This window comes from Tupaia chinensis, unplaced genomic scaffold, assembly GCF_000334495.1.
Source record: "Tupaia chinensis unplaced genomic scaffold, TupChi_1.0 Scaffold143705_1, whole genome shotgun sequence".
NCBI lineage: Eukaryota > Metazoa > Chordata > Mammalia > Scandentia > Tupaiidae > Tupaia > Tupaia belangeri.
Window position 1 is genome coordinate 723679 of NW_006203553.1, and position 15193 is coordinate 738871.

The following is a 15193-nucleotide window of genomic DNA, read 5'->3' on the forward strand; positions in this document are numbered from 1 at the left end:
TCTCTCTCTCTCTCTCTCTCTCTCTCTCTCTCTCTTTCATGGAAGAAATAAACTTTTAAGAAAAGCTTCATTAGATTTCCCCCCTAAAGATTCTGCATTCTTACTGTGATATAATATAGATAAAAGCGTATCTATGATTCTAGCGAGCCCTCGAAGTCAGGTCTATGTGGACAGTTGTTACGCTGATGACAGAAAAGCCATGGACCTGAAAGGTACCGTACGCAGAATCCGGCCAGGCACACGGGGACTGACGATCTTGTCTGCTGCTGCCTCGGGGTTGTGACTGCGGGAGGGAATGGGAGAGAGAAGCTCACCCCACTCACTTTCCCACATGTGCATGCGTGGTCATTTTTTAAAAATTTTTATTTATTTATCTTTTTTAGGTTTTTGCCATAGGGTATGTGCGCTCACCAGAGAGAGACAAATACTGAGAGAGGGAAAGAAATCACCCCCCAGGGGAATGGCCAGGCTGCGATCCCTTGTTTTCCATGTTCTTCCTGGGATTCTGAGCACACACACATGCTCAGTATGATTTTTTAAGTCAGTGAGCCTGGGACTTGAACTGTGCTCAGCCATATGGGAGGCCAGCACCTTAACCACCACACCACCTGCTGGGCCCCAGTGTGGCCATGTCTTAAAGTAAGTGATTTACTGGTTCTTGGCATTCTACCAGGCTGAAGCACATGATGGAAAAAGCTTTTAAATATTGTTGGAGTTCAGCCAAACTTTGCTTAGGGAGGTTTCTGATACAGGAAAAGTAACTTTTAAAAATTTTTACTTATTAATTTTTTTACCTAGCCTTTAGGACATCAGTATTGTCCGTTTTACATGGAGTCTTCAACAAGATCATAGAAAATCTGTATTATCAGAAAACGATCCATAGATTTTAAAATGTTTACACCAAATAAGCTCACACTTTAACTCCATTTTTCCACATTCTTGGAAGCCCCTCGTCCAGGCCGTGCACAGAATCCCCTCCCCACTTCTGTACTCCTTCTCCTAGCACGGCCAAGTATCCGCCTCGTCACCACACCGCCGCTCTTTGGCCCTACCAGTGAAAGAACTGCCCTGGCTCATGTGAACAAAGGAAAAGAAGCGCTTTCACTGGGGTCCGGAGTTACAGGAGAAATGCAGTCTTGCTGGATACGATGATGCTCCATAACTCACACCACTGCCTTTGGAAAGTAAATCCATCTAAGGAGAACCTACGTTTTACAGAGGACACTTGACAAGAACAAGCCAGTGCAATACTGTCCTCCTGCTTGGGTGCACCTCGGTCCAGGGCCATCTAATTTATCTCGCAGTTACGTAGCCGGGTGGGCCTCAGAGGGATGGAAGTGCTGCTGTGCAACTGAAGACTAGTTGGTCACCGTGCAGGCCACCGTAGTTAAGTAGAGCAGCCGCAATGAAGGAATTTGACCTCCTCTCTCACCACAGAGACCCACGTGCAATTTAAGTACCAGCAATGTGTTAGGGAAGTCCAACCAGTGTTGGACCAGCAGGTTGCATGGTGGTTGGGGTGCTAGACTCCCACATGGCTGACCACAGTTCAAGTCCCAGAGCTGGTGGCTTGCTTTCTCATTTTCCCTCTCTCTCTGTTTCTCTCTAATGATCACATGTGTCCTACAGCAAATTTTTAAATAACGAATAATAAATAAAATTAAATAAATAATCCTTTTTTTAAAAAAAAAATCTATCAATGTGTTTATTTCTGCTTAAGAATTATTTGGGGACCAGTAGGCAGTGTAGTGGTTAAGGGGCTGGACCCCATATGACCAACTCCATGGTTCAAATCCCAGACCCAACATCCTGAAAAAATGTCAGGTACGTGTGTGTGTGTGTGCGCACATGTGTGTGTATGTGTGTGCGTGCCCAAAACCCCCAGAGAACAGAGGGAAAGGGATTGTGGCGTGGCCAAATTCCTGGAGGCTGGTTTCTCATTTTCCCTCTCTCTCTCTGTCTGTATCTCTCCAGCAAACACACAAGCCCTATGACAAAAGGTAACAAAGAAATTTGTTAGAGGGCCATTGTCCCAATTTGTTCAGGTAACAAAGAAGATTGTTTGTTAGAGGGCCATTGTCCCAATTTGTTCAGAATTCATTCTTTCCATTTACTTGAAGTTATCCTTTTCCCTTGTACTTAATACCCTAATATCTATAGATGTTTCTGGAATTTTTATTCTCTTCCAATAATATATATGTTTACAATAGGATAAAAGGATATTTCATTTTCAAAATATTATTTGCTTGTATGCAGGGTAAATAAGTCTTAAAGATTTGCTGTACAACATTGGGTCTGTAGTCAGTAATACAGCATGTACATCGAAAAATTTGTTTAAAGGGTTTATTACTACAATAAAAAAGACTTGTTTGCTTATTGTCAGCATATTGATTTTTAAATGCATGAGCCAAATCTGTGTCCATAATCAATAATACTGAAAGCTTCTACTTACACGGGTCCTTTTTAGCTAATGGGTTGTGTCTTCTAAAGGTTTCGTGTCTCCGCTGTCTGTGAAAGAACCTCGATTCCTCCCTACATCAGCTCTAGATTTTTCCGGCAAGTCAGGGCTGTACCTGGTCCATGCTGTATGCTGATCCCTGACACGCCCCCTACTGCTGGCTTCCCGTGAGCCCTCCACTCGGGGTCCTTGGCCTCTCCCCAGTATCCAGGGCTCTGCCTTTGGTGGGGGGTGGGGGTGCCCTTGGGCTGCTGGGACCCAGGGACTGTCCTTACAGAAGCAGCCCATCTCCAGGGAGATGGCTCTGAGATGGCCCAGAGCTCTCTCAGGCCAGGTGAGAGCCCACCATGCGCCCTCCACCTGGACTGGCCCCTCGCCTGGTTGTCTCTCCCTCAGCTCTGGGAGTCTCCATGGGAACGTTTCCTAGGAAAGAACTTGCAGACAAACCCTCACTCAGCACCCACTCCTGTCTCGAGGTCTTCTTCTGGAGACCCTGACCTTAAACATCTCTCTACCCAGGTGAACTCCCCTCCTCTGCCCACACAAGAACTGGGGTGTCCTTACCCAGAATGTCTCTTCATCTCTGCTTAGGGCAGAGTGGGTACAATGGTCAGATAAGATCTGGGAAGCAAAACCTCTTCAAATGCTCTCCCGATGTGGGTAATTTTTAGTAATAATCACTCTTACCTCATCCAGCCTGCAAGATCGCGCAGCCCCGCCTCCTCCAGGAGAAGCCCACAGCTCTCCCGTTCCATTAGCACGTCATCACGCACTGTGGTCCTGGGGCCTGCGGTCCACACCAGGAACCTCCGCCTGGCTCCCTGCTGCAGCCGCGGCATCCCGACACACGGGCGTTGCGCACATTTAGCAAGCACGTGTGGGACCAGGACGCTGAACTGCAGGGTCCCTCTCCACTCTCAGCCTTCGGGAAACAAAGAGCTAAAACTCACACCGGGGTCACCCAGACGCCCAGGCTCCCCACACAGAACGACGCAGGCAGAGCCAAGATGGCAACCTTGATCTCGTGTCTCCCAGGCCTAGAACCTTCCCCGTGAGACCCCACCTCCAGCCCGGCCACCCTCCTCCACGGGAAGCTGTGAAGGAAAGCTGCCAGCCCTTCTCCTTCAACCAAGAGTCTGGCGTCTGGGCATTGGCACCAGCGGCTTAACGACATGTATCTTGTTATAATGATGTCCTACGATGTGTGAGAGTTGTGTGTGTGCTGGTTCCGTCTCCCCAAGGAAACCTGAAGCTTCCTGGCAAAGACCCCACTGAGCTCGCCTTCCACGCCAAACACAGGACCGTCTGCAGGGGGAGGGCAGCAGACAAGGGTGACAGTGCAGACAGACCTGGCTCCAGCCCCAGCTCTGCACTTAGCGCCCGTGAGACCTTGCACGAGGAGTGAGGACCACCCTGGTTCCAGGATGACTGGGGAGCTGTAGCGAGCTCACGCACGGGAAGCTGCTCCCACGTGGCTGGTGTCTGGTCACCACTCAGTACATAGAAGCTGCAGTTAGAAGTCATGGCAGCGGCAGTTCCCATATGGCCTAGTGGTTAGGATTCCTGGTTTTCACCCAGGCAGCCTGGATTCAAATCCCAGCATGGGAACAGAAGGACTGTCTGGGGCCAGCAGGTGGCATGGTGGTAGAGGCACCAGACTCCCACATGGCCAACCGTGGTGTGAGTCCTGGACCCAGTGGCTTGGGTTCTCATTCTCTCTCTCTCTCTGTCTCTCTCTCTGTCTCTGTGTCTGTCTCTCTCTCTCTCTTACATCAAATTAAAAAATAATAATAAGGGACCAGCAGATGGCATAATGGTTATATCACTGGGTTCCCATGTTGACCACGGTTCAAGTCCTGGACCCAGTAGTTTAAACACATGCCAGGTGCATGTGTGTGCATGCCTAAATCCTGACAGGAGAATGGAGGAGATAGGACTGCGGCAAGGCCATCCCCTCAGGGGAGTGATTTCTCACTTTCTGTCTCTCTGTCTCTCTGGCGGGTACACATGCCCTATAGCAAAAAAAACAAACAAACAAATACAAAAACAAAAACAAAACTCTCTAAAAAATAATGATAAAAAATTAAATAACTCTTTTTTTAAAAAAGAAAGAAATCACAACACAGCAGTAGTGGCAGTAACGAGACAAGCTTCGTGACCACCAGCCTGGGGACCTGGAGACCAGGCATGGAGACTTGGGTTCAGAAAACCCCTACTCAGCAGTACCTATTACTTACACTAAGACGCCATCTCGGGGTCTCCCTCTCCCAATAAAGGCAAGATCTGTAATGACCAAACCAGTTTCCATGGCCTCGCTCCTCAGGATAGACCGCAACCCCCAGCATGCACCACTCTACGGAGCTTCACTTGGTTCCTGGCCCCAGTCCCAGGAGGGTGCCAGGCGTGCTGCTTTCCCTAAGCACCCGCCTGCCAGAGGCCTCGTCCCCAGCCCTGTGTGGTTTGCCTGGGTGTTCATCCAGCGGGCACACACCGATCAAATGCCAGACAGTACAGACCAAAGGCTAAGCCACACGAGTGCCTGGCTGCTTGGACCACCTACCCCAACGGTCCTCTGGCTTCTCTTGCTTAGTCAGAGATGACCTTTGTAGGCTTCCCTTCCTCCCTAGCAACCCCACGGGAACTTCTCATTATCTGCCATGGCGGCAGGGGCACCAGAGTCCGAACCCCGGCTCTGCCACCTCCTTCCCATATCATCGGAGCAAGCCTCTCCTCTGCCTCACCCAGCCCCTTCAGGAGGCAGCCAACAGCTCGTCTCGGTCATACCCGTTGTCAGGTGAACCGAAACTCAACGCACCGTGCCTGGCACACGGTGACAAAGGTTCACAACACAACTTTATTCCCAGATCCGGAGTGGCTGACCATAACTCAACGAAGGCCTGACCCAGCAGTAGGGGAAGTGAAGTCCTCTGAGCGCTGCTTCAATCACAGCGAGACTCCGTTTTGGTATTTCCCAAGCCAGTTAAAATCTACTCCTTCTTGGAAAAATGTAAAGAACCCCCAGGAAGCCCACACGTTCTGTTCGGTGACCCGAACTCAAAGAAGGTTCTACCACAAAGAGCACCCTGAGGGCTCAGTGGGCAGGCCAGGGTGGGAGCCGCCCTGGGCAGGGGCACCTATGTGGGGCTGACCCAAGAGCCACCGTGGCAGCCCCACGTACACACCAGGCTCGGTGTGGCCCACACAACCACCAAATCGGAAAGTCAGTCACAGGGCGAAACTGCCGACAACCGCAGCCATCAAGACCCACGATGGCGGCAGTGTGACACCCTGACCGACAGCAAGGCTCAGGGTAGGAGGAGGCCCCAGGTCGGGATTCTCCCAGCGAGTCTGGGCTGTGAACAACCCTTGCAGGGAGAAGCAGGTGAACTAAGACAAAAGTCCAGTCAAATTCCTTGGGCTAGCATGGCGGATGAGTGGAAAAGGTGCCCGATGGGAGGTGGGGGCCGGCCAGGGACGTGGGTGCAGCACGGCCACTCCTCTTTGGGCTCAAGCCTCTCCTGAGACGGCGCCCGCAGCAGCTGGCTCCCGAGAACCTGCTCCGCACCCTCAGCCACCAGGCCAGAGGACACGTGCCCGAAGCCCCGGGACGAGGAGCCCAGACGGCCACCTGGACTCCCAGGACGTTGTCCACAACACACCTTAAAGCACAAATCCCACCCCCGCTCTCAACTCTCCTTCCCCGGTCTCTGAGCCGGAGCCAAGTCTGGGCTCACACCCCGTCGGCCCAGTGCGGCCGGGCCGTGATCTCACCGCGGGGGCCTGGACAGCCTGGTGGCCTCATCCCGCCAGGCCGCTCCCAGGCAGTGGGGTGGGAAGAGCTGACGGAACTCAGGCCCAGAACTGAAGGACCTGGGAAAGCAGCTCTTCCCAGGCCAGGGATGACTCCAGGGACGCCCGGCCATAGCCATGAACGCGGGTGCCTCCGTCTTTGTGCCCGCCCTCCACAAAATGCCAAGCTGTCCTGGCCAGTGTCACCTGCAATGCCTGGCACTCTGAGTGCGCATCTGTGACACAGAGACACAGACTAGGGCCCCTGGATCTCCCACCCAGGATCCTGCCCTCCTGACTCAGGAGACCACAGAAGCCCAGCATTCGTCCAGCTCTGGGAAGCAGGTCACACTCCCTGCTGGGGAGGGCCCCAGACTGGAAGAGCAGGCCCTGCCACCAGGTCACAGCCCTGAGAAAGGCAGCAGCAAACAAGCCAGGCCTGAGCCTGGACCCGGCCTAGTCTCTGCCTGACACCTGCCTGCGATGGCCCAGGGCCCCCGGCTCAGGGAGCTGCTTCCTCTCCGAGCTAAGACCCAAGGTGGTTCTGTGTGTGTGGACCCGCACGTGTGGTGCATGTTGTGTGTGTTACATGTGTACATTGCGTGTGTTGTGCATGTATGTTGTACGTGTGTACGCCACACATAGGGACTTCCAAAAGCTCGTGGAAAATGGAATGAAGGTGCAGGTTTCCCTGGGTCTAACAGAGCTGAGATCCATGCACAGGCTCTGCATACTGTGCCTTTTCCCTGAGCTTTGGAGAGCCCCCCCAGACACACGCGTGTCTGCGTGCACACATGGGCTCCCTCCCCTCCCCAGCGGCCTCTCACCTGGGGGTTGTCCATGTACCAGAGGAGACAGTTGGCCTGGGTGTCCAGGATGAAGTACCTCCGCAGAAACTTGCCGCTGTTTCCATTCTCCTCGATGTCCAGGAACCCACAGATGCGGTTCTGCCGGTCCACATAAGGCATTCCTGGGCTCTCTCACATCACCCTGCGGGGCCCGGGACCCGCAGGAGCCCCCCTCCGCCTGGACTCCCTTCTGGGACATGCTGTCACCAGCTTCCTTCCCCGGGAGCCCAGTATCCCACCCCAGCCAGACCCCGACACCCCCCCAACCACCGAACGGTCAGCACAGTTGTCCCCAAGGCCTCCCAGCTGCCAGGCACAGCCTCGGGCACTTCACATCCACAGAGGCCACAGGACGAGACTTGAGGGTGATCAAATTCCAGTTCTGGACACTTATTTATTGCGAGACCAGAAATTATTCATGCTCTCTGGTCCTCTGATCCCACACCTATAAACGGGGTAACAGCACAGCTCAGGGCCAGGCCCTCAGGGGCACGTCCCCACAACACAGTCCATGAGGTGGGTCCCTCCGTGTTAGGAAGAAATTATGTCGGAAGGGATTTTAGCTGATTCAAATGCCCGGGCAAAGACTCTGCCAGAAATCCAGACTGAAAGGGCAGGCCCTGCAGCTCCGGGAAGGCACGAGGGTGAGAGTGACAAGCCTCACTCGGCGGTCACCGGACGAGCTGAGGTGTGTCCTTTCAAATCCTGTTTGCTGAAGACCTCGTCCCTAAGCCCGCGAACTGACTGCTTTTGGAGACAGGATCTTTTTTTTGTTTTAATGGTTTTCACCATAGGGTAAGTGTGCTCGCCAGAGAGACAGAGAGAGGGAAAGTGAGACATCGCCCCCTCCCCCCCAGGGAAATGGCCACGTGCAATCCCTTGGGCCATGGCAGTCGGCCCTGTGGGAGTCCAGTGCCTTAACCACCACTCCACCTGCTGGCCCCTAGAGGGTTTAAAGAGGCAACAGAGTGAACGTTAAGTTGCAGGGTGGGCCTGATCCAGGATGGCCGGCCCTTACAGAACGAGGAAGTCTGGATAAGACAGGCACAGAGAGGAGCAGCCTGGGACGATCTCTCCTCAGGGCCCTCAGGAAACCAACCCCCACACCCAGCCTCGGGCCTCGGGCCTCCAGAGCTGAGAGCGGCCAGTTTCTCGGGTGGAAGCCCCAGTCCTGGCACTTGGTTATGAAAACCCGAGCACAATACCCTTCCTTACCCAGGAGCCCCTCACAATCAAAAGCACGAGGTGTCAGAAGAGAGTCCACCCGAGCACTGTCACAGCACACACGAGGGATCAGAGGAGAGTCCACCCGAGCGCTGTCACATCACACACGAGGTGTCAGAGGAGAGTCCACACAAGCACTGTCACATCACACACGAGGGGTCAGAGGAGAGTCCACCCGAGGGCCGTCACATCACCCACCAGGGGTCAGAGGAGAGTCCACCCGAGCACTGTCTCAGCACACACGAGGGGTCAGAGGAGAGTCCACCCGAGCACTGTCTCAGCACACACGAGGTGTCAGAGGAGAGTCCACCCGAGCACTGTCACATCACACACGAGGGGTCAGAGGAGAGTCCACCCGAGCACTGTCTCAGCACACACGAGGGGTCAGAAGAGAGTCCACCCGAGCGCTGTCACATCACACACCCCACGTGGGTGCACACAGTGCAGAAGGGGGACGAGGGCTCCACGGTGTCACAAAGCCCCACACGACCTCCAAGAGCACACACCACCCACTAAGCCCTGATGGACCAGAAGGGCTGGGCCCACTGAGGCCCTGAGTCTACAGCAGGCAAAGCCAGAGACGCCATGTAGGCCAGCCTCGCGACGTGACTCGGCCCTGGGGAGTCCACAGTCCCGGCCCTCCAGGCACACGGAGCAGCACACATTCCCACGTGGCGGGCTAACTCCAAGGATAGGCCGGGGGAGGGGGGGTGTCTGCTCTCCATGCCCTTTAGAGGACCCTGTGGTACTGAGGCTGCCCCCAGTACACAGTGACCCTCTGCACCCCACACACACGTGCACATGCACGCATGCACGCACTTGCACACACACACATGCACACGCACCATGGACACCAATGAACAGTGGATGCTTGAACCTGGTATGGTCCCACCACTACTCACTACTCACTGGGTAAGGTGGGGACTCACAGGGGCAGGGCCAAGGGGAGACAGCACAGCCCAAAGGATGCAAAGGAGCCAAAGCGAGAGGAGGTGAGAGATGGAGAGGGCGTGGAGAGAGGAGGTTGTAAACTGACAGCAGAGAAGGAAGTGGCAGCACGGCGGAAGTGAGGGACAATGGCAGGGTGGGGGCCAGAGAGGGGACCCCCACACACGGTAGCCTCACAGATGTGCAAGGCCCCCATGGGCACGGCCGCCACTTCTCCAACCAAGCTTCTGACCAGCTCCGGCTTTATCAGGACAAACTGAGTTCAGGAAAAACCAGGAGGTGGGTACGAGCCCAAACCAGGGACTGCCAGCCTCGGTCACAGAGGCAAGGCTAGAGGCCAGGGAGGACACACATCCCTGAGGACCGACGGGGCACACTCACAGGTGACGGGCTAGAGGAGGAGCCCACAGAAAGGCTGGGTGGGCCCTCCAGCGAGGGTGAGGGAGTGCACCAGCTGCCCCCCAAAATCAGGCAAATCCCCTTAACACCAACCAGCCACAGAGACAGGGTTTCCTGGCGCTGGGACTATGCCACTGGCAAGGCAATCTAGGGGCAGTGCTGCCTGTGGCCCCTGGCTTGCAAGGTCCCCCTTGCGGCCTACAAGATTAATCCACGCCTGGCTGTTCCTCTAGTGGAGCCTATGGGCACTGCGTTGTCTACAGCCCGGAAAGTCTGCCCTGCTGTGGCAGCTCCGCATGGCCGGCTCTGCAGTGGCAAAGGAGAAAGAGATAAGAATTCTGGCTACGACAGCTCCTGGCTGTGGCTCCATCCCCAGGAGCGGGCAGGGGAAGGAGCTGAGTCACCCCGCTCATCGAGGACGTGGGAGGTGGGGAAGGATCGCAGAGGGAAATGTGGTAGAACCGGCAGCCCCCACCGGAGCAGCAGGCTCGGAGGACGGACGGTGTGCGAGTCACCACCTGGAGGGCCTGAGCCCTGGACCTCGGACAGTGCAGGAGGACCCTGCGGCACAGCCTCTCACGACCACTGCGCAGACTAGGACCACAGAGCCGGATGCCCCAGCCCCCAAGACCCCATTCTTGCCGCCTCAGCCGTGACCCCATCATCTCCCAGGTCCTCCTGCTCCTCTTCTTCAGAGGCCTCCGCGGAAACCACCTCTGCCGCCCGTCCCCAGCCTCCGCCAACAACCGCCATGAGGGGAGGAAAGGGTCACGGGCCACTGACTCTGAAGGGACCCCTGACCATGCACTGTCACCCAAATGCCTGCACAGACCAAGGCAAGGCTCCAAAATGTCCTTTCCAAGTCTCGTGACACACCTCCCCTTCCGTAGCTGGAACCTAGTTTCTGACGCCCAGAACTCACTGCTGAATTAAATTCCATTTTAGCCTGAGTTCCCCAGTGTGAAAACACCGGAGAGAGGGTGGCACAAGGTGCTTGACCCCAGGAGTCCCCCAAAGTGAGCCCTGGGCCCCTGCATCCCCGGGGACAACACGGCATTTCATGCTGGGCTGGGGCCCTGGATGCCCTCTGACCCGATGCCATCAGGGAGCCATGAAGCGGCTCTTGGCCTTCACTGCAGGCACGGCCAGCACAGGACCGCTGCGGGGAGTGTGTCCTGCCCCGGGCACGCAGCCCTTCTCTCCAAGGTCTGTGCTCAGTGCAAATACTCGAATAAAACAAGGATGGACTTCCACAAATTACTCCGGCCGGAGTTCTCACTTATGCCTGTTTCTTTTTATGTCCTACCCACATGGTCTTTTTTAAACTTAAAATGGTGTCTCACCTTTTTTCACATCACTACGTAATCATTACCATCATTATTTTTAATGGTTGTATAAGATTACTGGACTGATGTTATATAACTTATTTAACCATTTCCCTATGATGAGACTATTAGATTGTTTCTAATTCTCCACTACTGTAAATACTGCTAAAATTCATATTTTCATGCTTAGTTTCTTCTTTCACACAGAACAAACATCAATTTTGACTCAAATATGAGGCTCATAGGCTATGTTCTTTTATAACCCTTGAGACCTATTACAAATTGCTTTCTAAAATATTTTATCTATTTATGTTGCAATCAACAATATATTGTTAACATTTCTACAACTTTCTTCTTTTTTTTTTAGGTTTTTGTTATAGAGTATGTGAGTTTGCTAGAGAGAGACAGAGACAAACAGAGGTTAAGTAAAAAAATCACTCCCCAGGACAGATGGCCACGCCACAGTCCCTTCTCCTCCATTCTCCTCTTGAAATTTTGGACATGCACACATGCGCATAGCATGATTTTTAAGCTACCAAGTCCAGGACTTGAACCACAGTCGACCATGTGGACAGCCACTGCTTCAACCACCACACCACCTGCTGACCCCAACACCTGTACAATCTTACATACACTAAATGTCTTCATTATTTTAAAGTGTTGCTAGTTTCAAATACTTAAACAATATGGGGTTTTTTTGGTTTTTGTTTTTTAGAGATTTTTGCTATAGGGCACGTGCACTCACTAGAGAGACGAAGAGAGATAGAAAGTGAGAAATCACCCTCCGGGCTGGATGTCCACACACAGTCCCTTCTGGTCCATTCTCCTCTTGGGATTTTGGGCACACATGCACACATGCGCACGTGCCTGGCATGAGTTGTAAGCCACCGGGTCTGGGACTCAAACTGCGGTTGACTATGTGGGAGTCCAGTAATATAACCATTACGCCAACCACTGGTCCCAAACAACACAGTTTTGAACTGTCCACGTATATGTGGATATTTTTTAGAAGTAAATACTGTAGATAAATTCCCTCTTTCTTATGACTTTCCTAATAACATCTCTTGTGTCCCTTACTTTACTGTAAAACACAGTATATAATACACAGAGCATAGGAAATACGTACTGTGCTTTTTGTTGTTGTTTTTTTTCTTTCCTTTTTTTTAGTTTTTGCTATAAAAGAGAGAAAGATGGGGGTGGGAGAGTGAGAAATCATCTCCAGGGGGTTGGCCATTCCTCAATCCCTTCTCCTCCATTCTCCCCTCGGAATTTTGGACACATGCGCCCACCGTGGGTCAGGATTCGAACCCCAAAGTCAGTCAGGTGAGGTCTAGCGCCTTCATCTCCAGGCACCTGCTGGCCCTGTGTTGACTGTCTATGGTATGGATAAGGCTTCCCAGCTATGGAAGGCTACTGGTAAAGCACTGGAGGAATCAAGGCTACACCAGGGGCACAGCTGCAGGGGCGCGGCAGTAGGAAGACGCTTCACAAGGCGGGATCCGTGCAGAAGACAGGCGCTGGGTTCCCCAGGCCTGGTACACACCGTGGCCCACGAGCCTCTCTGGCTGAAAACACTGGGGTACAGGGGACCACTGTGTGTGTCTCTCTCTTTCTCTCTCTTATGATATAAATAAATTTGAACAAAAAAAGAGAAAGGAAAGGGTCATGATGCTTTTCTTTAAAAACGTATGCACAGATGTTCACCTGCTCGAGGGTTTGGTGCCCCTAACCTCTGCCTTGTTCAAGGGTCAACTGTCAGGCTGGCCCAGCTGCATGGTGGTTAAGGGAGTCAGATCTCACATGGCCAACTGCAGTTCAAATCCCAGCTCCAGCTGTTTGAAAAAACACTCTGGGCACTATGCATGCATGCCCCAAAAACTGATAGGAAGGAGAGACGGGGAGAAGGGGTTCTGCAGCATGACGTGCCCCACTGAAGGGTGTTTTCTCCCTCTCCCTCTCTGTCTCTCTCTCACAAGCGCGTGCACCCTCTGGTAATTATTTTTTTAAACTGTATATATAGTTGTCCCTTGGCATCCACAGATTGGTTCCAGGATCTCCCCAGGATGCCCCCACATCCACAGATGTTTGAGTCCGTTACATAAAAGGGTGTGGTGTCTACATCTAATCTCTGCACATTCTCAGTCACTTTTGGTTCCTTAGAACACCAAAAACGATACAAAGAGTTGCTACACTGTACTGTTTAAGGACTAAGGACCAGAAAGAACATCTGGGCGTGTTCAGCACAGATGCATCCAACTTTTTGTTTTTTAAATATTTTCAATCTGCCATCAGTCGAATCCATGGATGCAGCACCCCCAGATACAGAGGCCAACTGTCAGGATGAACAGTGAGACTGACCACTCTTCCATGGTTGCTTCCTCTTTCATTTACCTTCCTGGACCACGTTAAAAATCGCACGGAGGGACCAGCAGTTAGCGTAATGGCTATGTTGCTGGACTCCCACGTAGTCGACTGCGGTTCACATTCCGGACCGGGTGGCTTAAAACTCACACCGGGCACGTGTGCATGCGCGCCCAAGATACCGAGAGGAGAATGGAGGAGAAGGGATTGCAGCGTGGCCATTCCCCCTGGGGGGTGATTTCTCGCTTTCTATTTTTCTGTCTCTCTGTCTTTCTGGCGAGCGCACATACCCTATAGCAAAAACCTCTCCAAAAAAAAAAAGAAAAGAAAAAAATCGCACGGAGAGTGAGTGTGCACATTCTCTCGCCTCCCTCCCCTCTTCCCCCTCTCAGCTCTATCACACATACACACAGGAGGGTGCACACGTGCACACACCAAAACATGGGCCCTTATAATGCAAATAACTAAGTAACCTTTTGTGTGTGTGTGTGAAGTTTTTGCCTTAGTGTGTGTGTACTCACCAGAGAGAGATAGACAGACACAGTGAGAGGGAAAGCGAGAAATGACCCCCAGGAGGATGGACGCCCTGCAATCCCTTCTCCTCCATTCTCGCAGGATCTTGGGCACTCATGCACATGAGCCCCGCGTGAAGTTTAAGCCACCAAATGTGGGACTCGAAACACCATTAGCCAGATGGAGTCCAGAGACATAACCACTATACCATCTGCATGGCCCCCTAGGTAATGTGTTTTAATGAAAGGCAAAATAAAAAAGGTGGGAGGCAGCAGGTGGCGAGGTGGTTGAGGTGCTGGACTCCCACGTGGCCATCCACAGTTTGAGTCCCAGACCTGGTGGCTGGCTTTCTCATTTCCCCTATCTCTCTCTGGTGAGTGCATGTGCCCTATGGCAGGTTGAAAAATAATAATTACAAATAAAATGAAATAGATTCTTTAAAAAAATAAATAAAAAGAGGGAAGTTCTATATGGTCCAGATTTCCTTGGTGGACTATAAGCTCCTGAGTATGTGCTACAAATGAAGTAAATTCAATCTTTTATTCTGGAGAGGTTTTCGCTATAGGGCGCGTGCGCTTGCCAGACAGACAGAGAGAGACATAGAAACAGAAAGTGAGAAATCACACACACACACACCCCGGGGGGGATGGTCATGCCGCAATCCCTTCTCCTCCATTCTCCTCTCAGGATCTTGGGCACGCACGCACATGCACCCAGCGTGAGTTTTAAGCCATTGGGTCCAGGACGCGAACCACGTTCGACTACGTGGGAGTCCAGCGACATAGCCATTATGCTAACTGCTGGTCCCCCCAAGGTAAATTCAATCTGTAATTTAGGGTAAAGTACAGCCTGGAGAAAGAAAGCGAGGCTGCAGGGAGTTACTCCACCAGCGGCAGAGAGAGGAGTAAATGCAATTAAACGGAGACGCCTGGCCCACCCTGCCATTGGACTAGAAGTTGCTCCAAAGAAGGAGGTGCTTGTCTTAGGGAAAAACAGGGGGCATGGGGGGCACCTCTGGCCGACACACCCCTTCTGCTGCCCATCTCTGTGCCTGAGGGAGCATCACTGGGGACTCAAGCCGAGAGGAAAACAGCCTAGACGTCAAGACCTGTTTCAGGCTCAGAATATTCAAGAGAGCTGGGGCAGAGACCCCGATAAAACAGAACATTCCCCGGTTGGGAGACAGCAGCCCAAGAGGGCCGAAAAGTAAAGGGAAGCCTGCCAGCACGGGAGTCATCCCATGGGGAAAACCCTAGGTCTCACGCACCCAGGGCAGGAGCTGAACCTGCCTGCAAGGCGACTCGGCTCCGGGGAAAGACACGGCTTAC

General features: G+C 52.8%; 1 protein-coding gene and 1 non-coding gene across 7 annotated transcripts in view; one reads left to right on the forward strand and one right to left on the reverse strand.

Moving 5' to 3' along the window:
- The window catches only part of PLEKHA2 (pleckstrin homology domain containing A2), an 82933-nt gene that overhangs the window by 44652 nt on the left and 23088 nt on the right, over positions 1-15193 (reverse strand). For all 6 annotated transcript variants that reach the window (XM_006164749.2, XM_027766819.1, XM_006164748.3 and 3 more), the window contains one exon: positions 7075-7237. In XM_006164749.2, the coding sequence (XP_006164811.1) occupies positions 7075-7215 (141 nt within the window). In that variant the 5' untranslated portion in view covers positions 7216-7237. The remainder of the gene's footprint in view (positions 1-7074; positions 7238-15193) is intronic.
- On the forward strand, positions 3995-4066 carry TRNAE-UUC (transfer RNA glutamic acid (anticodon UUC)). The gene has a single exon. It is a non-coding gene; the product is annotated as a tRNA-Glu (tRNA).